The sequence below is a fragment of the Euwallacea similis genome, chromosome 8 (genome assembly GCF_039881205.1).
Source record: "Euwallacea similis isolate ESF13 chromosome 8, ESF131.1, whole genome shotgun sequence".
Lineage (NCBI taxonomy): Eukaryota > Metazoa > Arthropoda > Insecta > Coleoptera > Curculionidae > Euwallacea > Euwallacea similis.
In genome coordinates, this window is record NC_089616.1 from 3,513,501 (window position 1) to 3,536,706 (window position 23,206).

The window sequence follows — 23,206 nt, forward strand, 5'->3', positions numbered from 1 at the left end:
GTAACGGTTCGGTCTTTTTGGATAAGACAATGCGACACAAGTGCAACACCGGCGATTTATTGTATTTGAATGAGCAATACATAAAAAATGTCCGCACGTAAGTAAAACTACTTAAATAGAACGCACGTTTGCATTTGTTTGAATGTACTAGGTGCGTTATTGGGGAATAAAGGATGAGCCACACAATAAAAACCAGTAAAAGAATGGACGATGGGCTAAAAGGGGGGACCTCATACATATCCGCTGTAGATTACACTATAGTGCTTTTACAACCTGTACACTCTAATGCCCCGCTTGACTGAAGACAAGTGCTTTTGTGTTGTTAATTGGAGTTTTCGTACAATCAAATAAAACGGCGCAGCTTAACTGTTATAGTTTATTGAAATGAGAGCCCATACAACACTATAAGCATATTTAATACAATATTATGTTAAACTTTCACTAAAAGCAAAATATCACGTATTCACATTCACAAAAATACAAAAAATTTTGATTTATAATCGTGATAAATGTGAACCACCCGTTTCTTTTTGAAGATATTGCTTTTTCAAATAGAACGATCAGATCCAGATATGTTGGTGCGAATAATAAACTTTAACAGCATCCTCAAATTTGCAGTACCAGGGAAAAAAATAATCGGCAAAGAACGAAACCTTGACTCTCGAGGATGCAATATCTTCAGTAAATAAACCCAATTTTCCTCTTAAAAAATATCAACTAAACTGTGCTCATGAAAACAAATTAATAACAATAATTTTTGGAAATGTGAAAGACACAAAATAACGGTTAAATTGTACAATTCAAAGGCACACCTATTACGATAATCTTAATTTCTTTGTTCCGGCTATCGATAAGTATTAGAACCGTTTACACGTCGCAGTTTTCTCCTCGGATTACACAATGATAATAGCGCAAAAGCCTCATATGGCAACTACCAGACCGAGCCAGGGATAAAAGGTCGCCAACGCCATTACTCCCACGACGTTACCGGTATCTATCCCTTTCAGGCCTGCACTGCACAAAGTGCAAGAATAAGGCAGACCGATGGCCTGATCTTAGTCGATTTCGATTATACACGTGGAACACTCTAAAAATTTTTCAAAAGCGACCTCATAAAGTCCTAAAAATGTTAGTATTAACTGCTGTTAATTTCTTGACAAAATAGTTAACGCAAGACATTGGTTCTTATTGACTCTAATCACAATTTCATAGAAGTCTTTGAAAAAATGTAATATTAACAAAGTGGCAAACGTAAACTGACCGAATCCTAAAATGCGCTGTAAAGAAACGCCACATTCTGCGGATGTCCACAAACAATTGGCGCAATACGGTCTGAATTGTTACGAAAGAGCATTGACATCGACGATAAAGAAAACTCACGAGAAAATATACGTTGAATAGGAAAGCACCGAGTCCTTTTAGGGCCCAAATTGAACTCGGAAATTCAAACTTCAACATCAATATCGCAAAAATAAACTGCACGAGGCCAGAAGGCACCAGTATTCAATGACCCAACGCAGCATTACGTTAACGATGTCGCGAATGAATGAAAGAAGCACTAACAGTTTATTGACAACAAGTGCCACATGAAAATTTAAAAACCAAATACTACTCTCACGCATGCGAAAGTCTTTATGTGATATGGCATAGTGCGAGTATGCAGCTTAAACCTAGGAGCCCATACCCCGCTGATATATAAATATAAACAATAAATTATGGAATGCGAAGACAAAACTGCGAAGTGTAATTCATGGATAACGTAACTTACCTGTAAGGAATGTTCGATCCAAATTACATGAGCAGTTTTGTATGAAATATTACATAAGCCGCCCATCTCTGGACATACGCAAATCGCTTACCTATTGCACCTCACGCTAGAAGCGCCTTTAGACTAATTGATGACGCATGCCAGCCGTGGAGAAATGGTACACTGGGCAGATGTTAGTCTTCAAAAATATTACACAATTTTATCAGATAACACTATATCGTATAAGTACCAAATTACGCAATATTAAAAAAAAAATTACTCGTGAAATTAAGATCAGACATTCCTTAGAGGTAAGTCACTTGATTCATAAATTACCAACGATTTGCCGGGTGCGACAAGTTAAAACTACACACGTGTAGTACTTTAGTAGAATCGTGATAAGTTAAGTTAATTATTGCTGAGATTGTAACCAAAAAAGTGGACGGACGTGTGCTAAAACATAAAATTTACTTTAAAAAAAAATTGCTTTCTAAAAAAACAAAAAAAATTCCTTTGAGGATTAAAATATCACGATTTTAGTAAGGTAACTCTAAGACATTTCAAGACAGTACAAGAATAGCTCATTATTGTAGGTATATTAATTAATATTAATAATATTAGGGAGATCCGACATACAATCTAATTTTAGTTGGGAACACACTTAACGAAACAAGGTACACTCACGTAACGGGGCGACACTCGCTAAAAACCTTAAAATCCATTAATTGCACTTGACTTATTGCGGTGGTTAACGATATTTAGCGAAAATAACGATTTTCAGAAAACAAAAAAAAATGAATTTCCTTACGACCTAGCTAACAAAACAAATCAAGGTTAGAGTACCCTAAACTTAGGTTAATAACAAAACTTTATGATAACATAATAGTAACGTTAGGGGGCACTAAAGGCTAGTTTTCAACGTTATACGCACAACAATTAAAAACAAACTTAAGTGGTCTTGAGGGTACCAATCAAATGTTCTTAGGGCAATTTGTTCTTTGAATCTTAGAAAAATGAGATCAAGGAAACAATATTCTGAAAAATCTACATTTCCCAAAAAATGGCAACAAAGCAGTACTCTTTTGTTTTCAAAACATTCACGGCGCCTAGTCGCTTGACGTGACGTATTAAATCGATCCGTGTTGCCAAATCTCGAGAATTCCCTTTAGATCTACTAAATCTTAAATAGCATTTTCCCAAATATCATCATCGCCTTGCCGCCAGGCTCTCTAAGAACATTCCCACGGAACCTTCTGAATAACTGCAGAATTAACCAGGTTAGAGGTAGTTAACTCATGAAGCGAATAGAAAAACATTTACACACACAAACTAAAAACTCATGCCGCCTGTATACAGTTAAAGAGTGACGATAAGGCGAATCTGTTTCCAAAAGCAAATACGGTCCATCTAAGGCGCTTATATACTGCTATTTTTAGTATTTAGTATGTGGTCAATTTTTGCTATATTTTTGTGTATATTGCCAGCGTTTTTACAGCGAAAAAGCATACGCCCTGGGAACTGTGCATGTCATGTATGGCCTAAATTAAGCATGTGTAGATGTAAGTAGAAGTTAGGTAAACCAAACACACTTGAGCGTCACATTGAAATACACCTAAACTTCCTAGGAACCACATCGAATTAATTATCGTGCACGATTAAACAATCAAACACAAAACGGAAGATGACTGACTAAGCATAATCACGCATAATATAGAATATCGAAAGGTAAGGGGGGAGAAGGGTAGGGGAACAGACAATTAATTTTATTAATTGATAACTATTAATCTACAAATTACTGGCAACAGTGGCAACTAATGGCACCTGAAGAAATATTTTCACATTCCTTACTTGTACATTTAAACCGGGATTGAAGATTATGCTACTAGTGCGTGTGCTTGCGACGGGATAGTCGTCCTCATTCGCTGGTGTTGAAGTAGTCGGAAGCGTTTCCTCTGCAGATCGGGCAGGTTCGGTTTGACTATGGAACAAAATTGATCGTTTTGAAGATTTGCCTAACAGCTGTTTCTTATTTCTCGATTCCATTCCGACTTTCAGAATTGAATGAAAAACTTACGCGTTGGTATAAAGGGGGAAACAAACGTTGAGAGAAATCAAACCCTTGACCTAAGCAGCAAAACGTTCAGCATTCAAAGGCGACTTTAAATGATCCTCAAATGTTAATTTCCTAGCATCAAAAATGAACTCTTGTTAATTCTTAGCAAATTGGTGAATGCGAAATGACTTTAGAAACCTAAAACGTTAATTTATTATTTAAAACGATTTAAACTATTGCTTGTTTTTTGACAAAATGATGAATGTACATTGACCTGAAAATTTTGTAGAAGCTGTTCTAGAGTAGCTATAGCAGAACCGCGACGGAAAAAAAAAATTGGTAATTGCATTGAAAGAACCGGAACTTTAAAGATTCAATATCCCTCCTATCTAGTGTTCAATTAGGGATACCCTTTAGATCGAAAAGAAAGTCTCCAAGTGCTGAAAACTTAAAAAAATTGTGTTTTTTTTAGTTCCGAAAAATGGGAACATCTCCTTGTGCATTTCTTTGTTTCCAAGTCATAATCTTGAAAAAATGTACATGCAAGCGACTAGGCCATGTTACCACGTTTAGTTAGAAGTGTCAGGACTTGCGAAGTGCTTACGTCCGACTTGAGAAGGAATTCTCCTAGTTTTTTCAAAACTCTAGTTTGTTTCATCTGCATTTTTAACAATGAAATCAACCAACCAAACTTACCCTGAGCCACTTATCAATGCACTTGGCGTGGAATTCGTGCGAACAGGGAAGTACTCTGAGCATCTGCCTCGCTTCGAAATCGCACATGCACACCACGCAAGACGTCTGATCGCCTTCGTGGGTGTCCACGTTGAATTTGTAGCTGACCAGCTGTTCGATTTCCAGCTTAGCCAAACCTCGAGGTTTCGCCTCTCCCAATTGCTCCGCCAAATTCAGCAAAGCTTCATAATTCTAGGCCAAAAGTGAACATATATATGCAAATAGTAAACACCACAAGGAGTATTAGCACCTCAGTCTCTGTACTGTCCGGACTGCTCAGATCAGTCTGGCTAAACGGCGACATCGGCGGGTTGGAGAACATGGCCAGGAAATGTAAAAGGAACCCAGAATACCGGGCTGGAGTCATAATCGGCGGGTGGTGCCATCTGTGTGCACGAGGTGGTGCCAGTCTGGGACCATGATGAGGGGGACCTCGAGGTCTCAGTAAATCCAAAGGACCGCCACGAGAGTCGGAGAGGAAGAGAGACGCTGCTGAGGCTGGTACCTGAAAGTAAAAATATTTTTTAATCAGTCACAGGGATTCTTTTGTAAATTTTTGAGGGACCTGAATTTGCGGCACATGGATTGAAGGATGAGGCGCCAAATGGGCCTGATGTGCGTCAGTTCGCTGTAACAATTCCAATTCTGCTGCCAATTCAGGCCGCGGTCCTAAACTGTAATGCTGGTGGTGGCCCGGTACCGGAACAGGCGCAGGGGCTGCCGCGAATGGAGGCGGAGGTAAGCAGCTTGCCAATGGAGGCACCGGAGGAACAAGGGGGGTACCTTTGAAAGAGATCGGCAAATGTTGAGGTTTTTAATTGCACACACATTGAGGTTTTTAATTGCAAAAATTGCTTTAGGGAAGTGGTCAAAAGCACAAAAGTTCTTAAATGTAAGAGTAAGTAAGTACCCCATAAATTCTTAAAAAGCTTTGTCAACTTCTTACTATACATATGTCCGTGTACGTGGCAGGTATGGAGATGTGGTGGGGCTCCGGGTGGCGCGGCACATAAGGAAATATGGGGGGCGCCGGCTGTGTAGCCCCAAACTGCCGCTGCTGGTCCATCGTGATGATGATGGTTCATTGGAATTGTTACGGGGACCTAAAATATTTTCGTGAGATAAAACCCAAAATGCAGTTCATACTTCTCACCTGATTCAAATCCACCATAACAGTATTTTGATGGGGGTGCGCGTGCGCTACTGGCGGGGGACTTGGTATAAATTGCTGATGATGGGAATGCGCAAAGTCGTTCCTATCCCTGTTATAGCGCTGCCTCCTTAGGGGTGGACTTCCCTAATTTACAATGACAAATTTGTATTAATTGTTGTGCGAGCGTCAAATATCTTAAGAGTTATTCTATAACTTTCTTGAATCATCAAAAAAAGTAGCAGAGTAACATCTCTATAGAACTTCAATACATACTCCTCTTTCTCATTTGAAAATGTTTCATATCCACATAGAAGTGCTCAGCTTGCTTGATTAGGTATCTAGTTACGAAGTAGGATTAATTATCGTCTACCACCATTCATCATACCGTAATTAAAAATTTTACAACAGAAATCTTTCTTTATCCTTCTTTTGCTTGTCTCTAATCCTGAAAAGCAAACCATAGCAATTACCTGCATCTGATGATGAGAAGTGGACGGCAAATGTTGCCTCGGCGATCTCCTAGGTGGCGAAGGGGGTCCCACTACTTGCATGTCCAGATGGTGTCCGGATCGCGATAAGCGCCTGCGCTTCCGCGAGGGACTTTCACTCTTAATACTATCATCGCTAGCTTGCCGATAATACTGGGGCGATTGTTGCTGGAAATGGACTGGGGAGACAATCACATCCCTGGCGTTCATCCTTTGTGAGAAATCCATCATGCCTCTTGGATGCATGTTCTCCGAAGGTCCGGAATTATTGTCGCAAATGTTGATGTGGAGTGGTGGGGAGATGTGGCGGCGATCGGACAGTCCAGGCATCAGCCTCCGGTCGTTCATGTTGTGGTAGTTTGGTTGCAGATTATGCCTTACCGGCTGATTTTGTATCATGTTGTGTCGTCTGTCTTGGTGTTGGAGGCCTTTAATTATATTGGCACTTTTTGGTCTCGATGTACTGTGTAATGTAATCAGTGAAATCATAAAATTTAGTCACACTACTCAATCACCTACTTCACCCAATGTAGCAGTAAGTAGCTAATTGCTAAATCAAACTCAACTCATTCACTCTGAGAAGAATGAAAAATGAAGTTTACACTTTTACACCTTACCAGCAGCTTCTCCAGAATAATGTAAATGATTATTCCTGGACACTGGGCTGAGCTGAGTGTTCTTAGGGTAACCATGTCCATAGTTGGAATCTTTTGGGATGTTGTTTGTTGGAATGGAACATTCCCTGAAATATCAAGAAATCTGATGGTAAAACTTGGATCCTATGTAGAATTTTAATTAGTTTTTGCAGTAAAGTAGCCTAATGGACTGATGGTAGTAAGTAAGAAAACTAGAGAATCTAGGATTTCTATATGGGTTTCATCAATTCCTGAAAGAAACATTTTATCCCAAACTTTAATTCCTTTTTTATCTCAGTAAAAAAACATTTGGGGACCTGTCCAGGTAAATCTGTTTACTCTCTGCTGCCCCATATCTACTGATCTGTGGCTAGAAAATTTAACATTACGGTACTTGATATTGTGATGTTTTTACTAAGCCATTAATGGGTATTTATTTAAATTACTGTGAGTATTTTAACACTGAAATCTATTTTACTATAATCATGCTTTTCCCCAACTACTATCTTACTTAAATTACACATGTTTGCCTTGCTGTCACTGTAGTGAACACAAATTTCAACATAAAGATCACTAGGAATATTGCAATGTTCACCTGTTTACATGTAAACAGTTACAAGTTTATAAAATAAATAGTCAATGAATTTGACACTGGTAGATTTATATAAATCCTTACCAGCTTTAATTGCACTCCACTGCAACCGAATAATAAATATAGATAAATATTGTATTCGCGCCATTATTTCAAGATACATTATTTATTTTGACCTCTTAGTCTCTAGTCATTTTGGCACAGCTCAAGGATGCTTTGCCGCGCGATGCACCTCGAAAATATTTTCACAATAGACTTTTTCATCAAGAGATGCACCAATGCAATATCAACACCTACATTTAAAATCTAACTATTGCTTGAATGTTTTTTTTCGATTGGCGTCATGCGGTAAATCATCACCTGAGACCTAGAATACAAATCCTTTGTAAATTAGGCAAAAGTATGAAATAAAATAATATACAATACACATCCATTAGGTGTTATTACAATACATGACACTTTCCAGATTCAGCTCCTGACATTGCTTCACCTATAAAAGGCTACTATTGTAAACTGTAATAAATCACCTACTGAACGTTAAAGTAAATACCTGCCTAAATAACTGTATATTATTTTCAAATGCATTACATTTTCAACTACAGATATTAAGACCACTCTGTATATTAAACTCTCCTTCAGAGCAACATTAAAATATATTCAATTATCTTTAGCTCTGCTTTTAGAATTACTTGTTTTGTTTGCCATTACAGCAAGAAATGTGATAAAGTGCTTACATACCCAGCATGTGATATATCATAAATGGTAAATAAAGCGGTCACATGCTGAAGTAGGTACCTATTGTATTAAGCTTGAGCTTAAGCCTTATGTTTTGATTATAAAATTCCTTTGATGCTACTGAACCTTCTTTGGGTGTAACTTCAACTATCAGGGTGACTATAATGATGATTAATCTCATGTATATTTGGGACATAAAAATTCTCAAATAGATGATAAGGCAGAAAAACTTACCCTCTGTTGAAGTTGTTTTCATAGTCTCTAGAATAGTCCTTAGCATACCTACTAGGCCACCTTTGATGATTATGAGGGTGATTAGCTCGGTTAGAGTGGTTATTAGCATGTCTATTAAAGTTATTAGAGTTTTTCCGCGATTGATTGTGATTATTGGAATTCATGATGAACCGAATTCAACGCAAAGTCAAACACAACGAACGCAGTAATTATTAACAAACAATTATAACAACCTTGTAATAAAGGTACACAATCACTATTGAGCAAGAAAATGATTAATTTTATTATTTGCTCAGCACTATTGATCCACTTGGATCATTTTAAAGCGTCTGTACGGTTCCTGGGCCGAAAATATCGAACGATCGGAGGCATAGGTGGGAAACGCACTTAAATATACATGATTTACGCCTAAAAAATTAAAGAAAAATCACTTTTACAAACAAATTAGCAGACAGACCACACAACTGCACTGTTGTGAACCAGCAACAAACACCCATGTACCTCCCACTCTTTCATTTGACAGTGTTTGACAATTGATAAAAGAATGACCAATGACATTATTTTTAAATAATTGGATAAGGTGCAATCATTTAGTGTAGGATGAACATATCACTGTCCTACTTTGACAAAAGTTTCGGTGGAGACAGAAACTCTGAACCTACAGTGGAAGTGTTATACTCGATTGACCTGTCTTGAAATTAATGTAGACAATTGCTGGTAAACAAACAATATAATATAGCTCTTTTCCTATTTTGTAGTCGCCAAATCAAAAATTACTATCTTTTTGAGTTTATTATTTATCAATTTTAATTATTTAAAAATTACTTGAAATTCTCACGTTTGAAGCCTTAAAGATGCCCCATTTGGAACGTCTTCAAATACTTTGAGTAGCTTATAAATAATAATATATCCTTTAGAAATCAGTCGCCAATCTAGCTATGAATCTAAAACCTAAGATTAAACTATATTTATTATCAAGCATATAAATTACATATTTATATTCTTCAAACAGACCAGGAGTCCTATTTTATACATACTTATTACATAATGTCACAAAAACCTGAAAACCCACCTTCACTGTCATCTGAAGAAGCTCTTTTGGCTGATGCCAATATGATTTTGGGAAAAGGCTTCCTCATGCATACTCGCACAGGGTAAGATAATTTTTTATCATAGAAAGCTTTAATACTGACCAAATCAATAATTAGTCTCATCTGCATGACCGTCAATGATGCCCTGTCTACAGACATGAACATCTTGCAGCAAGGAGACAGACACATAGTTGTGCAGCATGTTCATAATAAAGTACCCAATTTGAGAATGGCTTGTGACAGTGATGGAGGCTTTTCTAGTGAGTGTAGTGACAGCACTTGCACCACAACAGCTTCAAGTTCAACTTACCCTTCGTTTACCAAAGTGTCTTCAATTCCTGATGAAATTTCATTGAACAGTAATTTAGGTTTGTTAGCTATGTTTGTCTTAAGCTCTGTTACCTCTTCCATCAAAGAAAATTTTTATAGGCAGGGATAAATCTAGTGAGGAGTCTGACTCTACTAGAGGTAGTATATCAGTTTTAAATAGTGATGGATGTTTATCACCTCATCAGGTGCTAGTTAAGAAAAAGGGTAGAGGGGGCTGGCCAAAGGGAAGGAAGCGTAAGCCTGAGTTGTTAAATCTGCCTCCTAAAGCTCCAGCCACAGGTTATAACTTATACTTGAATGAGCAGCGGGGCTTTTTCAAAGAGAGCTCTCTACCTTTTTATGAAATTACTAAAATTGTTGGCAACAGATGGTCAAGCTTAACCCTAGAACAGAAGAAGCCTTATTTGAATAGAGCAGAAGAAGACAAGAAAAGGTACTTAGTTTCATAATTTATTTTATAGTTAATAATGATTTAAAATAGGTATAGAGAAGAGCTAAAGCAGTATCGACATTCAGAAGCATACAGAGCATATTTGAATAAAAAGAGGAGAAACAGGCTTCAAAATAATGTTTTATCTGAAAGCGACATGGACGCCACAGATGATTTTGATGTAAGTTGTTGTGATGGTTTTTTGAACAATTATATTCTTGAAGTGAATACATAGGAAGAGGATAATGAGGAGTTATACTGTCGTACTTGTGACCAATGGTTTCACAACCTTCACAATAAACGAGAGCACCTTCAAGCTAAGAAACACTTAACTTCCTTGGCCGGGGATATTCATCGTGAATTGTCAGATGTGGAATCTACTATAACTAACAAAACTGAGGGCAGCATGGTAAGTCATGCAACACGTTGAATTAGGGGTAATTTAAGTATTTGACAGGCAAGTAATTCTCTGGATGAATCAAGTCTTGAGGGATATTCCTGCAATCCAAATAAAAATGCCACCATAACAGTCTATGAAGCTATGAGTCAGGTTGCAATGTTAAATCGAAGTAAGTTTAATTTAGTAAATTTTAATTTTTTTTCTACAAATATTTTTTAGAATGTGAGCTTGAATTAAAATTGCTGAGGAATCATCAAGAAGAAAGTGGTGAGATTCACAAAGCCCTGTGTCAGCAACTAAAGCAGTTAACTGAACGTGAAAGCGCTCTTCAGAAAGATTTAGATCAGAAGCGAGAACAAGAAAGGGTGCTGGAATGCAATGTTTTCCAACTGTGGCAAATCCCAAGCATGTTTGTGATGAGCAGCTTTGATGTGCCTGAAGATGGTACTGGTTCAGAAGGCACCAGTTAGATGGGAAAATTGTTTACCTTTATTGAGGAATTAATTTATTAGATTATATTCTTTATTGAGTCTATTTAACTGTCTATTATGCATGTCTATTTATGCAGCAGGAATTATATAATTGCAAACAAATAGTTTATTTTAATTTTAAATAGCAGTTCATAGAAGAGTGCTACAAAAATGGAATAACTAATAACAAGATCTTTGATGGCTAAATTATGTCATTTTGTGATCAATAATTTTTGTATATCAGTTCTCAATCAATTTTTTAAAAATCAGTTTCAATCATTTTCAGACAATTTGGATGATAAAAGTTTTGATACAAAAATCAAAATATCAATAAAACATCACAGAAAATGAATTTCCTTTTATTTTGTTTGGAAATAGCTTCTTACACACCCACAAATAAAAATTGTTAGAGGGGTAGAATTGCAGACTATTTTCAGTTAAAATTATTGTGCTTCAGATACTAGAAACTATTATAAAAACAAAAATTAACAGAACTAAAAAATATGAACTAATTCATAAAATTACTTCTTTTTAATATCAAAATAGTTATTTTCAGCTAATAGCGGGGACTTTAATTGGGTCTCCAATATTTTTAATTTTTCATGAAAATTTCACCTAGTTTTAACTGAAAATAGTGTACACTTACACTGCTCTTATAATGCCTACTTATGTGTGAAGCATTTTTTCCACACAAAATAAAACAAAAAATGAATAATTCACCTCAAATATATAGAATATATTTACAACAATAATTTATGGAATATTGAATTTTTATTTGAATAACACTTATTACTGTCAAAGCCTCTTTCTCTGAAGTTCAACTGACTCATTTTTGACAATATCCTCAGATACAATAATTGACAAACCAATTACAATAAAGAACATCCCAAGCCACCAGTATATAGTTGTCAGTTCGCCCAGTAAGAAATACCCAAGAAAGGCCTAAAATGTTACTGGTAAGACAGAAACTCAAGCCCTAATTGTAAGAATAAATCCATTCAAGAGTTCAAATGCTTACAGTTAGGGTATAATTTGTGGTAGAACTAATTATAGTTGCAACCAGGGATGATTCTGATTGATGCAGAGCTTTAATGAACATAGTCCAAACCATTGCATTACATGCAAGCATACCTCCAAAGCAAATAATCCTTACTAACAACAATTCCTAAAAATTAGCTGTTTTGATTATTAATTGTTGTTGAGGCAGGGTAATTATTAACGGAAGATTAATTGACAGAATTTAATGAGCAATTTGTACCTCTAAAGATTTACTTCCCGAGACCTTCCCTAGGGCTCCTGCAGTTCCTGCAAATAAGCCAGAAAGAATTGCATAATGGATTTTCATGCTTGAACTCGCTTATTATATAATTTATTATTAGCCTTTGCATGAAAATTATTTATAAATTAAAAGTTTTGTCTAAATAATTATAAAATATAACTTAAAAATTTTATTATTTAAAAATTAGGTTATGATGATTTGACAAATGTCAAATCTTTCATTCGGATTGAAGCACCAAAATAGAGATTTATCTCGCTCATACCTGTAAGAAAGGAAATAAAAAATATATCCGTATATGTCAACTTCATGTGATAGTTCGAAAGACAGATGGCGGGAATTGTCATAACAAACAAACATAAATAATTAAACAATTTTGAAAATTCCTCTAGTTTTCTTGTAGCAGTTTTAAAATAAATTTTAATAAACAGTTAACTAATCTATTAGCGGTCACCTGTATTAAGTTAAAATATGGAAAAACACTTAGACAAATTAGAGGAACTGATAAAAGATGATGATAAAATTGTAAGTATGCCATGAATAAACTATTTTGCAGCACTTATATATATTATTAATTCCTCAGATAACAGTCCCCTTATATGCAACCATTGCTAACTTACCTTACAAAAAGGCTGAAGAATGTATTATCAAATTCTTAGAAGTAAACCAGGGATCTAAAGAAATCCACCCAACATATATTTTAAATGGCATTCAAAAAGACACTGGTAAAATATCTGTGGTTCTAGTTAGTGAAGAGACTCATATGAATGAGAAACAAACATTTGAGAGTAATGTCCAAGAATCTATATTCAGTATTCAGAAGGCTAAAGATATTAATTACAATATTATATCTCTTGTGGAACCAGACATTGAGTCAAAGCTTGATGTTATAAAGTAAGTGTTTTTAATAAATCTCATAGACAAATAGGTACTCATTTTTGAAAATAAGGTTGGGTGCATTAATTGGAAAAAACTGCATCAAAAGGGTAATTAAAAAGGGAGTTGTACCATCTACATGTGGGCCTTTAACTAAAGAAAAATCTATAGTATTTAATAGCTCATCTAAAACTGTTTCTAAAGAAATAAAAACTGAAGAACAGAATGAACATAACAAAGAGGAAATTAATAAACCAAAGGTAAGCATGCTTACTGATTTTCTTATTTCCAGTGTTTTTATTTCATTATTTTAGGCAAATACTCAAGGCAGTATTGCAAACTTATTTAATAATGCTGCTCAAAATAAAAAAAAGTCTAAGCAGCCAGACCCAAAGCCAGTTTCCGTCAAAGGTTTATCAAATTTCCTTATAAAGTCATCAACTAAAAATTCAAGTGATTCATTAGAAAGTATTAAAAGTGAAACAAAGGAAGAAGAATGTGTCATGAAAAAAGAAGAGAAACTAGATTTGTTTGATTTAGACACTGATGAGGATATATTGAAAGACTTGGATATACCAACCAACAAATGTGAGCCTAGCAAGGTTGAAAAAGGCAAGAAACCAAGCCAACGAAAAACAACAAAAAGAAGTAGGGCTGTTAAAGAGGGTAAATCTGAGAAAAAGCGTAAGAGGATTATTATTGATGAGGAATCAGAGAGTGATGGTAAGAAATTTATTTAAATGCACCAAAGATGAATTTACTCAATAATCCTATTCCAGATATATTTGGTTCAGATAAGTCTGATGCTGAAGATGACCTTATAGAGCAAACATTTTTGGAAGAACAAGAACCACCACCCAAACCTTTGCCACCCAAAAACAAACGGAGGAAGGCTGTTAAAAACACTTATGAAGATGATGAAGGATTTATTGGTAACTTTGTTTCAAATTTTTATTATCCTTTTTTTTAATCCATTCTTCTTAGTAACTCAAACAGAATACATTTATGAAACAGCTTCTGAAGATGAATATGAGCCTAATAACAAAATTGCTAAACATGAAGAACCAATAAAATCCAAATTGCAAAAGAAAGGCAGTGGTAGCTCGGGAAATGATACAAGTCCAAATAAAGTAACTGCAAAAGCTAACAAAGGAAGCAAGAATAAGGTTTCAAAAACTAATCAGCCCACACTTATGAATTTTTTTAAAAAGGAGTAGGAGATATTTTATTTTTAATATTGTTCAATAAAAGAAAAATATTCATAATAATAATTTTTAATTCATTAGTATGCTTCATACCCTATCTTCCAAAGTTATGCCTTCATACAATCTCGAAGTAACAGGATTCCCTATACCCATAACAAATTTTTCAGTGGCTTCTTGTCCTAAAATCCCAAAAATTTACACTTTCCCTAACAAACTGCAATTTATTCTATTACCTTCTTCAGCAATAACATATTTACTATTCAAACTTTCTTTATTATAACAGATTTCAAGCTGCAAATCTTTATTTTCAACATGGCCTTTAGTACTAATGCGTTCTCGCTTAATGAGCTCTCTCAATAAAGGGGGAAATTCCATAGTTCTGGGTAGTATTTTTTGAGCTGTTGGTTCAGATGGCTGTGTTAGTTTGCAGTAAGTTGCTTCTTCATGTTTAGGTATGAGCCTATAATCTGTTTTGTATGAAGTACGTTCAATTAGTATCGGATCTTTCATGATTTTTCCTCTGAATGTTTTTTGCACTAAAACTCTGACACTTCTAAGATACTGTAAAGATAAAGACTTGATGCTTTTGTGTGCAATTGGAGCAAACTTACGTCTGGAGGTTGATTTTTTGGTTGGGGCAAAGTTTCTACTTTCAAAATCTTCATGTAGCTGGGTTCAGGGTACCTTTCAAATTTGGTTCTCGTAACTATTCGCCCCACTCCCATATTTCTTAAATTACCTACAATTTCCCACAAGCTTTTGCCTTTGAAATCGTGGGTTCTACCAATGTATTTATAGGGCATTTTTATAGTGTTATTGTATTAACTAAAAGAATTTTTTTTTAGTTTGCAAATTAAAAATTAAGGTTATGATTAATTATATTTGACACGCTGAAAGGAAAATAGCGCATTGCAACGTGGCGTGTAGGGCAACTGGACGCCATTTTGAAATAATTTTCAATATTACTTGAAATTATTTAAGAAGGAATTAGATTAATGAGCAAAAGTCAAACAGCATAAAAGTATATTTTCCTATTTTGTACAAAGATTAAAATAAATATTGTAAACAAAAAAAAACAAACTTAATGTCAGGGCCATGCCCTTATACGCTGCTATTCTTTTCAAGTAGTACATATGTAGACTTGTACCCGACAAACTTATCTAAAAAAAAAATGCGTAAGTGATGAAATCGGATTAAGAACAGTTATTCCCAGATATCACCGCATTTAATAAAAATATTTAAGAAAGAAAATTGTCACAAAAAAGCGACCATCTTCCATCTGGTTTACACAATTTCATAATCCCTGCACTTAATCTTGACGTCATTACAGTTGATTCGCTGATGGCACGATGGACAGGGAGAACTAACTCACTTAACTTTGAGTAGTCTTTTAGTCGCGTCGACAACATCTTCAGGACGTGGTAAAGCTGCCGCTTCTAAACCTTTCGCATATGGCATTGGAATATCAGCACCTAGATGAGACCTTCAGTGCCATAAATTAATAAAAGCCTCAAATTCTTACCAGTAATTCGTACAGCCGGCTGATCTAAATGATAAAACACCTCACTCTCCATCATCCTGGCAAGAATTTCCGCCCCAATTCCGCATGTGGGCCAGCCCTGTTCTACACTAATTAGATGATTGGTTTTCATTACTGATTTTGTAATTGTTTCGATGTCTAATGGCCGCAGAGATCTAAAGAACACTCATCTGCATAAAAATACCAGTTTCGAATGTTTTGCGCACCTAAGATTTATTACTTCAGCCTCAATTCCCTTTCCTGCTAATTCTTTTGCCGCCTCTAGGCACGTTTCTACTGCTTTTGAATGGGCCACAAGAGTTATGTGTTTCCCTATGATGAGAACAATTAAAAAGATTAAGAGACGAGATAATACCTTCGTGCTGCTGTTAGGCGACACTCACCTGCTTTTTCAATTTTTGCTTTTCCGATAGGCAACAGAAAATCTGGTGAAAGCGCCTCATCCGACATAGGATATTGAACACCATATAAAATTTCGTTTTCTAGGCATACAACTGGGTCGGGGTCTCTTATCGCTGATTTCAAAAGACCTTTCGCATCCTCGGAATTGTAAGGAGATACTACCTAAACTCCGGAAAACTTCATTTATATAATTAAATATTTATTACAAACTATACCTTCAAGCCGGGACAATGAGCGTACCATGCTCCATAACATTGAGAGTGCTGTGCAGCTACACCAGCTGCAGCTCCATTTGGACCTCTAAAAATAATATTTATTGAGGCTATATCAAAATGAAAAATTCATCCTTTTCCTCACCTAAATACGATTGGGATATTAACGCGACCGGCCGACATGTAAAATGTTTTACCCGCAGAATTGATTATTTGATCAATGGATTGCATTGCAAAATTGAAAGTCATGAATTCACAGATTGGTCGCAAGCCTGCCATGGCCGCACCAGTTGCAATACCTGTAGGAAATATTTAGATTTAAAATGTTCTAAAGTTGGCACATACAAGGAACTCTTTATGGTTAATATTAATTTATTATAAAATTCCAACTATGAAATCTGTATATTTTCATTCTCAGAGTAAAAATTTGGACTCAAAACACTTTTTTCCTGCCTGTTGTTAGAACAAATGTTACATTGCAGTCTGCATGTTTTAAAATGTCCTCTTTGTAAAATAAAGCACACCAGACTTTTCCTTTAGACTTGAGTCCTATTATAAGCACTCTTTAAAATCATGTTGAGACAAAACTTTTTTTTTTTAAGTTTAATCGTAACTGTCTGGTTGCTGAAAACATAGCTTTATCACAAAATTACAGGCAGATAAAATATTTTTAGTTCCAGTTATTGCTTCATTGTGCAATAATTTCTAAAACCAGTTTAGGCACTATTATCTAAGTAATTCAATAAGAAGTAATATTAAAAACAACTTTAATGTTAAGGATTATTTTTAATATATGTTTGGTGTGTGAATATAAAGCATAAGGTTATCAATACTGCTAGCTGGAGGCAAACAGATATTATCAGTAATTTTTAAGAGGATTTTTCCCCAGATATAAATAAACAAAAATGGATAATTTGATCAAAATTGAAAAATTAATGTTACAGAATATAATAACTGACATACCTGTAAAACCCATTTCAGCAATAGGAGTATCTATCACTCTTTTATCCCCATACTTCTTCCACAGACCCCTTGTTACTTTGTATGCTCCATCATATTGAGCAACTTCTTCCCCTAGAATAAACACCCTTTCATCTCGGGTCATTTCTTCATCCAGGGCTGAATTTAAGGCATCACTATTGAAAGAGAAACAGAAAAAATTAGAAAACCAAACAAATGGGGATTTATTTTATGGTTGAAGTTGAAATCTTACCGAACAGTCATCTGTTTGGCAGCCACAGCTTTGGTAGCTGAAAAAGCCCTTCTTCCCAACATCTTATTTAAACCTGCCAGGTTGAGCACTGTAAGTGTTCCTTTGCAAACCATTATTTTGTATGTGCTATTGACTGAAAATTAAGCCCTTTAAATTAATTTTTTCATTGATTTTAGGACTTACCAACTTAATGCCTAGTTTTCTCAAGGTGATTGAGGTCGACCGAGATTTAAGAGGTACTTATCAGGGGAATAGATTCAACACTGTTGAAACAGGAATACGTAACTAGACATGTGACGAAAACCTCGCTTTTAACTTGTCAGAGAACTTATTTTTGATATTTTTTTAGATAAAGTATCCCCCAACAAAACGGATCTCAAACGTCAAACTATTTGAGGTTGGAATTTCTGTTAAAAAGCATTTGCTGTTAAATCGCATACGGCGGCAGTAAAGCTCTTGAGACAAATTACTGATTTTCCAGGTGAATTAAGGCGCCAATTCTTTTTTGTCCGGATTGTTTATGAATAAGAAATTGACTTGCGAAGAAAACATTGCAAATTTGAAAACCAACAAGCTGGGAAATCTCCATATTAATTCTAGGTCTTCGGCGACGAGTTATTAAACAGTTGAGATTCGAAAGAGATCTTGTTTGACTATTAAAAAGCAAGACTGAAATCTTTGTCTATCTATTTATTATTATACTTTCGAAGACGCTATTGAAAATTTCTCGAATTCACGCAATTAACCTAAAACAGCAGTAAATACATAAACCTATTTCCCATTTAATAGGGTAACATTGCATAAAAACAGTGCAAAATCCTGCTAAATAGTATTCCAAAAAAAAGAAATTACACTGATCATTACGTGACAACAACTCATAACTCAACAATAACAAGCATCTTTAGTATTCGACATTATCCACGTAATGTAGCGATTTACTCGTGTGTAAACTCCCGGATAATTGGGCTGCGCACATCCTTCTCCCCAGGAGACTATCCCTGAAATTCCAAGAATCACTGAAATTACTCGCACATATTTAGTAAGTGTACAATCTTACCAACAACTTCATGTAAATTTCCGTTTATTACATGAAGCGGCCCTCCGCTATCACCTTGACAAGAGTCTTTTTTCCCATCAGGAAAGCCCGCACAAAGCATATTTTCGGTAATTCTGCTGTTATAGCCAGTCTTCTTGCAGTCCACATTGGACATTATTGGGACAGTGACTTCTCTTAGTTTAGTAGACACTGCGCCGTGCTGCTCTTGCGCTCCCCAACCCACTGCAATCCCTACGTATAATTTCAGTTTACATTTAACAATAAATCAGCAGCTAGTCCTTCTACCATCGAGGCCGGTAAAGCTTTTCCCTGTCGCAGGCAGACAAACAGGCCTAGTCATATCCGACAACGAGACTTCTTTATCCAGTTGCAACAACGCTACATCGTTGTTGTAGTTTCCCCCCTGCCCGTAGGATTTATGCCTGAATACATTTCGGATTTTCCTGGTAAACGTGGTAGTTTCATAAGAGTTGGATCGGTCATGGTCTAGAAACATTGCGCTGAGTTTTTCTCGGTTAAAGCTAAGGCAATATCGGCTTGTAAATCTAAACATGTTCGATATTTCTGTAACAAATTTACCCGTTAACGCAGTGTGCAGCAGTTAAGAGGTATTTGTTGTTTATGAGTGAGGCCCCGCAGAAAAATCTGTTATTATACTGAAGGGCAACCATCCATGGGTACTCGTTCACCAGGGTTTCAACTCCACCGACTATTCGTTTGTGTTTCAGTGCCAATCCACAAGCTAAAATAAATTAGAAACAAATTTCTTTATCGAGAGTTGCACTTACTGCATTTTGGGCAATCCAAATTGGGCACAGACGTTGGCACAGGATGAGGAGCAGCATCTTGGTTATCATCGGGTCTAAATCCAATGGCCCCCAAGAACCAATCAATGATATTCTTACGTGTGCTATTAAAAGTGGGGTCTTTCATGCTTAAAGGCTGACTAAAAACCTCGGTTTCCATCACCACGTCCCCGGGCTTCAGACTGGAAATTCAAAAAAACTTATAATTTAATAACTCGAGAGCACTCAAGGAGACTTATTTATTACCTGCTAAAATTACTCTTCGTGCCTTCGTCAGCAAAAATCAAATTGCCGTGCGTCTTATAATATAAATTGCCCTTATTCAAGTACCGTTTAATCGGCACCCTTCTCATATAAATATCTTTGGTTTGAGTACTACGCGTCCTAAGTGAGGACACAAAATTGGCTTCATCCTCGCAGCAAATCACTGCAATTAATAGAAAACATGCCACACTATAACACAGGAAAACAACGCCTCGCGTGCACATCTTCGGAGCCGATATTTGGTCGCTGAATAAAACAATTTTCAAAATGCAACCGGCGAAGACACTACAAAAGAGATGATATATATGGTCAAACGGGCTACATCGCTGCGAAGATCCTTTGTTTCGAAAGTAGTGGTTCTAAGAACATTATATTAGTGGATATTGAACTTGTGGCGAAGAAGAGCACTGATAGCTAACTGTTTTCATAATTATTTCGGTCGGCAATCATCATCGGCAAAGCAAACGGAAGAAGTGGGTTAATAGGCGGTAAGAACTACTAATCACAGGGTGCTCGGACTTTCGATAGTCATTATTCTACTTTTTATGAGAAGATTTTCAGAAGGAGTTAATGATGTGGATAGATTATTTGAACCTGCGCGCGTATTTCTGTTGTATCAAGGGTGATAATTGAAGAAAAGTTATAGTGGCTTTTAATTTGCATAATTTACACACCCAAATTTCACTAAACAAGCGAAAGTAAACTCGTGCCAGTGCGTGTGAAATAACTTTTGCTTAATTAATATTCCACTTGCTTCGGCACCTACACCATTGCACTGTTAATCCACGACACCATCAATGAAGAAAATGCTTAAATCACACGAATCGCCGACAGTAGGCAAAACCGAAGAAATCAGATCAGGGAATAATAAGACAATGACCAAATACAAAAACTGGTTATTACGTCTGAAGACCGGACGCTCGCTCTTGAGCAAAGCCCATTAAAAAGCACATATTGGCTCTCCTCTATGCCTTAAAGGATGGGTTGATTGATTGGTTTTGTTATAATGGGACCTAAGAATTGTTAGTGCAAATCAGGGTCTCTCACGTCAATTCAATTTTATTTCAATCATAATACTGATATAAAATTTTCGTAATAGTCAAATGTCGAAAATATAAAGCTATTCAATAAATAAATTAAATCTAATTATCGAGGTATAGTATCACTAAAATTCCAACAAATGCTTATTAGATCCACCGCATCCCAGACTAGAAATATTATTGTTTTTCCCTTCGTTCGCATCACTTAAATCTGAAACAAATTCAAGTGAAACCACACTAAAAGCAAGTGTTTACCGATTCTTACCAGGGGGCAAATGGAGAACTTCTATAGTAAATTTCTTCCTCCTCAATTTAAAAACGTACTCGATAGACCCTGGATGCTTCGACGCTAAAGAATTAATTGCCGCTAATTTCATTAAATAGAAAAATCCATGATAGTCTTGTAGGCTTTGGTTGTTCTCTAATTCAGTACCGCTAAACGATTGTAGTTTCATTGCTATATCACTAGAATGGACACATCTTTCGAGAGATTCCTAAAACGCCGCATTAAGGGGGTTATTTTATGGGCGTTTGATCGACTTACTTCGTCATAGAGGTACGAAGGAATCGTAACGAAAGCCACCGCGTGAGCAGATCTAACCAAGGCCCGCAGGCAGAATAGAAACATATGTAAATCTTGGCTGTTTCCATTTACCGAATGTACAGATTTCTTAGTGGGTAACCACATCGGTGATCCTGAAAATGGGTGCAATGTGAAATGTACAATATAAGAAAAAGGAAGTTGAAACATACCTAAAGAATGGATTCCTATTCGAAGTATTGTCTTTTTCTCAGGATTGTCTTTGAGGAAAAATTTGCCCTCTTTGATTTTATTTTTAATTGACTTTAGGAGATCATTATAAGCAGGATTTGTAAATGAATTAAAACCTGTAAATTAACAACATTCATAAGAGATTGGATTAGACTGAATTTAACATAGATTTGTCACATTCAAATGTATTTTCATTAATTTCTTGAATCTCAAAAGTTCAAAGAAACATTTTGTTGATGACCAAATCATGCAACCATTGAACACATAGAAAGTTTCATAATCAAAAAGTTAAGTTCTCTTTAAGATTTGTAGCTACCTACTCTACTAACTTTTATATAATTTATGCTTTGGGTATTGAAAGATACTATACATAAAAACCTTGAAAATATGTAACAACTATCCACAAACAATAGACCATATAATTATATCATTATGGGTCTGTGACAATCAGTATTGAAACTTGAGTGCTTTGCTTGGATGGTCCTATTATAAACAAAATCAATACTAATTTTTTTAAATGCTACTCACCATTTTCTATTCTTTGGCCAGTCCAATAATAAATATCAGAGTTCTGAATATCATTAAATGATATGTTTCTAGATAAGTCAAAATGATGACCAATATGTTTAGTTCCTGAGCTATCTACAGATGATGTGGACAAGTTTTGATATCGAAATGCTATTTTCATTTTATCAGTCACAGCCTGCACCCTTGGTGGACCTCCTGGTTCAGGATCACTCTCAATCACAGCTGGTAATTCCCTAAGCTGCAAATCAAAATTGATGATGAAACTTTAATTGAAAATGTTTTAATCTATCTACTTACTATACTTGAAGGATTTACGTCTTGACTAGCAATTAAAATGGAATGTTTGGACGCTAGGCCTTCTGCCAGGAAGTATTTAAGTAGGACTTTTGAATGAAGGCCTCTAAAATCTTCCTCTGAAAATGATTTTTTTATATAAGGGTTTGTTAGGTAATTTATTAACATGAGTGCTTACCAACTAGAACCACGGTCCCCACAGGTAAACCACCTCCTGGAAATTGCGAAATTACAACGAAATTGTATTTATAGCAAAGAGAAATCTGGTTGAACGTTCTGAGAACAAAGAAAATTTCTACTTACCTAAAAGTGTGTCCAGAGAAATGACGCCGGAGGAAATTAATAAATGACCATTTTGGGTACTAAAAACAGTCCCTGGTATTGCATTACTTTTCTTTCTTTCCATTAATCAGTTAATTTAGTTATTTACAACGAGGAAATAGAAAACGACGTGAACGAACTTGCAAAACTTTTACATCCACCAAAAATTGAAAAAAATTCAATTGATATGTGTCATTATGTGTCATATTACTACTGAATTATAGGTATGTCACTCTGTATGTTTTATCTTTATTGTGAGATTAGTGAATAATGTATTAAACAGAGCTGGATATTACCAATAACACCT

The 23,206-nt window shown here is 35.7% G+C and overlaps 8 protein-coding genes across 13 annotated transcripts in view; 3 read left to right on the forward strand and 5 right to left on the reverse strand.

The window, feature by feature from the left end:
• Nucleotides 1-12,731, forward strand: part of mRpL2 (mitochondrial ribosomal protein L2) — a 54,324-nt gene extending 41,593 nt beyond the window's left edge. The window contains exon 4 of the mRNA XM_066392722.1: nucleotides 12,700-12,731. Coding sequence (XP_066248819.1) covers nucleotides 12,700-12,731 — 32 coding nt within the window. The remainder of the gene's footprint in view (nucleotides 1-12,699) is intronic.
• Nucleotides 363-8,871, reverse strand: mura (murashka). The gene is made up of 9 exons (XM_066392323.1): nucleotides 8,373-8,871; nucleotides 6,794-6,918; nucleotides 6,159-6,604; nucleotides 5,689-5,832; nucleotides 5,482-5,638; nucleotides 5,101-5,318; nucleotides 4,786-5,040; nucleotides 4,497-4,727; nucleotides 363-3,725 (listed from the first exon to the last, which is right to left on the reverse strand). The coding sequence occupies exons 1-9, from the start codon at nucleotides 8,534-8,536 to the stop codon at nucleotides 3,663-3,665; spliced, it is 1,803 nt and encodes a 600-aa protein (XP_066248420.1). The 5' UTR covers nucleotides 8,537-8,871; the 3' UTR covers nucleotides 363-3,662.
• On the forward strand, nucleotides 9,102-11,358 carry LOC136410380 (uncharacterized). The gene is made up of 7 exons (XM_066392513.1): nucleotides 9,102-9,526; nucleotides 9,581-9,831; nucleotides 9,893-10,226; nucleotides 10,275-10,404; nucleotides 10,459-10,632; nucleotides 10,681-10,792; nucleotides 10,843-11,358. The coding sequence occupies exons 1-7, from the start codon at nucleotides 9,420-9,422 to the stop codon at nucleotides 11,091-11,093; spliced, it is 1,359 nt and encodes a 452-aa protein (XP_066248610.1). The 5' UTR covers nucleotides 9,102-9,419; the 3' UTR covers nucleotides 11,094-11,358.
• A 91-nt stretch (nucleotides 12,732-12,822) lies between the features above and the next one.
• On the forward strand, nucleotides 12,823-14,475 carry LOC136410262 (DNA polymerase delta subunit 3-like). The gene is made up of 6 exons (XM_066392325.1): nucleotides 12,823-12,894; nucleotides 12,953-13,263; nucleotides 13,319-13,505; nucleotides 13,560-13,968; nucleotides 14,025-14,177; nucleotides 14,230-14,475. Exons 1-6 carry the CDS (start codon nucleotides 12,841-12,843, stop codon nucleotides 14,460-14,462), a joined length of 1,347 nt encoding a protein of 448 aa, XP_066248422.1. The 5' UTR covers nucleotides 12,823-12,840; the 3' UTR covers nucleotides 14,463-14,475.
• Nucleotides 14,476-14,503: 28 nt separating this feature from the next.
• mRpS34 (mitochondrial ribosomal protein S34) lies at nucleotides 14,504-15,310 on the reverse strand. Its single transcript, XM_066392336.1, has 3 exons — nucleotides 15,062-15,310; nucleotides 14,684-15,011; nucleotides 14,504-14,629 (listed from the first exon to the last, which is right to left on the reverse strand). The coding sequence occupies exons 1-3, from the start codon at nucleotides 15,251-15,253 to the stop codon at nucleotides 14,538-14,540; spliced, it is 612 nt and encodes a 203-aa protein (XP_066248433.1). The 5' UTR covers nucleotides 15,254-15,310; the 3' UTR covers nucleotides 14,504-14,537.
• Nucleotides 15,311-15,456: 146 nt separating this feature from the next.
• Pdhb (Pyruvate dehydrogenase E1 beta subunit) lies at nucleotides 15,457-18,239 on the reverse strand. Of its 3 annotated transcripts, none has more exons than XM_066392334.1 (9): nucleotides 18,001-18,239; nucleotides 17,818-17,950; nucleotides 17,568-17,740; nucleotides 16,750-16,903; nucleotides 16,608-16,692; nucleotides 16,374-16,554; nucleotides 16,197-16,302; nucleotides 15,973-16,145; nucleotides 15,457-15,922 (listed from the first exon to the last, which is right to left on the reverse strand). In XM_066392334.1, exons 2-9 carry the CDS (start codon nucleotides 17,928-17,930, stop codon nucleotides 15,819-15,821), a joined length of 1,089 nt encoding a protein of 362 aa, XP_066248431.1. In that variant the 5' UTR covers nucleotides 17,931-17,950; nucleotides 18,001-18,239; the 3' UTR covers nucleotides 15,457-15,818. The 3 variants fall into 3 exon arrangements, with proteins under 3 accessions (XP_066248431.1, XP_066248430.1, XP_066248429.1); XM_066392333.1 differs by having other exon boundaries at nucleotides 17,818-17,943; nucleotides 17,997-18,239; XM_066392332.1 differs by having other exon boundaries at nucleotides 18,005-18,238.
• Nucleotides 18,240-18,509: 270 nt separating this feature from the next.
• LOC136410263 (trypsin-1-like) lies at nucleotides 18,510-20,880 on the reverse strand. 3 transcript variants are annotated; one of them, XM_066392326.1, is made up of 7 exons: nucleotides 20,711-20,880; nucleotides 19,927-20,229; nucleotides 19,663-19,862; nucleotides 19,454-19,616; nucleotides 19,160-19,395; nucleotides 18,875-19,105; nucleotides 18,510-18,815 (listed from the first exon to the last, which is right to left on the reverse strand). In XM_066392326.1, the coding sequence occupies exons 1-7, from the start codon at nucleotides 20,737-20,739 to the stop codon at nucleotides 18,700-18,702; spliced, it is 1,278 nt and encodes a 425-aa protein (XP_066248423.1). In that variant the 5' UTR covers nucleotides 20,740-20,880; the 3' UTR covers nucleotides 18,510-18,699. The 3 variants fall into 3 exon arrangements, with proteins under 3 accessions (XP_066248423.1, XP_066248426.1, XP_066248424.1); XM_066392329.1 differs by having other exon boundaries at nucleotides 20,619-20,867; XM_066392327.1 differs by having other exon boundaries at nucleotides 19,927-20,303; nucleotides 20,619-20,867.
• A 105-nt stretch (nucleotides 20,881-20,985) lies between these two features.
• Nucleotides 20,986-23,084, reverse strand: Elp4 (Elongator complex protein 4). 2 transcript variants are annotated; one of them, XM_066392331.1, is made up of 8 exons: nucleotides 22,882-23,084; nucleotides 22,757-22,789; nucleotides 22,582-22,697; nucleotides 22,285-22,522; nucleotides 21,738-21,872; nucleotides 21,529-21,680; nucleotides 21,250-21,478; nucleotides 20,986-21,195 (listed from the first exon to the last, which is right to left on the reverse strand). In XM_066392331.1, exons 1-8 carry the CDS (start codon nucleotides 22,982-22,984, stop codon nucleotides 21,110-21,112), a joined length of 1,092 nt encoding a protein of 363 aa, XP_066248428.1. In that variant the 5' UTR covers nucleotides 22,985-23,084; the 3' UTR covers nucleotides 20,986-21,109. The 2 variants fall into 2 exon arrangements, with proteins under 2 accessions (XP_066248428.1, XP_066248427.1); XM_066392330.1 differs by having other exon boundaries at nucleotides 22,757-22,792.
• Nucleotides 23,085-23,206: the final 122 nt, after the last annotated feature.

Bases quoted from the DNA above. Each gene is read 5' to 3' on its own strand.
- mura (XM_066392323.1), bottom strand. From the start codon at position 8,536: ATGAATTCCAATAATCACAATCAATCGCGGAAAAACTCTAATAACTTT. The intron at 5,833-6,158 runs GTAATTGCTATG...ATTGTAAATTAG, and splicing joins CTTCTCATCATCAGATGCAG to GGAAGTCCACCCCTAAGGAG. The intron at 4,728-4,785 runs GTGCTAATACTC...CTTTTGGCCTAG, and splicing joins CGGACAGTACAGAGACTGAG to AATTATGAAGCTTTGCTGAA.
- LOC136410380 (XM_066392513.1), top strand. From the start codon at position 9,420: ATGTCACAAAAACCTGAAAACCCACCTTCACTGTCATCTGAAGAAGCT. The intron at 9,527-9,580 runs GTAAGATAATTT...ATCAATAATTAG, and splicing joins CTCATGCATACTCGCACAGG to TCTCATCTGCATGACCGTCA. The intron at 10,633-10,680 runs GTAAGTCATGCA...AGTATTTGACAG, and splicing joins ACAAAACTGAGGGCAGCATG to GCAAGTAATTCTCTGGATGA.
- LOC136410262 (XM_066392325.1), top strand. From the start codon at position 12,841: ATGGAAAAACACTTAGACAAATTAGAGGAACTGATAAAAGATGATGAT. The intron at 12,895-12,952 runs GTAAGTATGCCA...TTAATTCCTCAG, and splicing joins TAAAAGATGATGATAAAATT to ATAACAGTCCCCTTATATGC. The intron at 13,969-14,024 runs GTAAGAAATTTA...ATCCTATTCCAG, and splicing joins TGAGGAATCAGAGAGTGATG to ATATATTTGGTTCAGATAAG.
- mRpS34 (XM_066392336.1), bottom strand. From the start codon at position 15,253: ATGCCCTATAAATACATTGGTAGAACCCACGATTTCAAAGGCAAAAGC. The intron at 15,012-15,061 runs GTAAGTTTGCTC...TTATCTTTACAG, and splicing joins CAAAAAATCAACCTCCAGAC to TATCTTAGAAGTGTCAGAGT. The intron at 14,630-14,683 runs GTAATAGAATAA...TTGGGATTTTAG, and splicing joins ATATGTTATTGCTGAAGAAG to GACAAGAAGCCACTGAAAAA.
- Pdhb (XM_066392334.1), bottom strand. From the start codon at position 17,930: ATGGTTTGCAAAGGAACACTTACAGTGCTCAACCTGGCAGGTTTAAAT. The intron at 16,693-16,749 runs GTGAGGAAAAGG...TATTATTTTTAG, and splicing joins AATATCCCAATCGTATTTAG to AGGTCCAAATGGAGCTGCAG. The intron at 16,303-16,373 runs GTGAGTGTCGCC...TTCTCATCATAG, and splicing joins AGCAAAAATTGAAAAAGCAG to GGAAACACATAACTCTTGTG.
- LOC136410263 (XM_066392326.1), bottom strand. From the start codon at position 20,739: ATGGTGTCGTGGATTAACAGTGCAATGGT. The intron at 20,230-20,710 runs GTAGGTGCCGAA...TCTCTTTTGTAG, and splicing joins TGGATTAACAGTGCAATGGT to TGTCTTCGCCGGTTGCATTT. The intron at 19,396-19,453 runs GTAAATTTGTTA...ATATTGCCTTAG, and splicing joins GCTGCACACTGCGTTAACGG to CTTTAACCGAGAAAAACTCA.
- Elp4 (XM_066392330.1), bottom strand. From the start codon at position 22,984: ATGGAAAGAAAGAAAAGTAATGCAATACCAGGGACTGTTTTTAGTACC. The intron at 22,793-22,881 runs GTAAGTAGAAAT...CGCAATTTCCAG, and splicing joins TTCTCTGGACACACTTTTAG to GAGGTGGTTTACCTGTGGGG. The intron at 21,681-21,737 runs GTATGTTTCAAC...ACCCATTTTCAG, and splicing joins AATAGGAATCCATTCTTTAG to GATCACCGATGTGGTTACCC.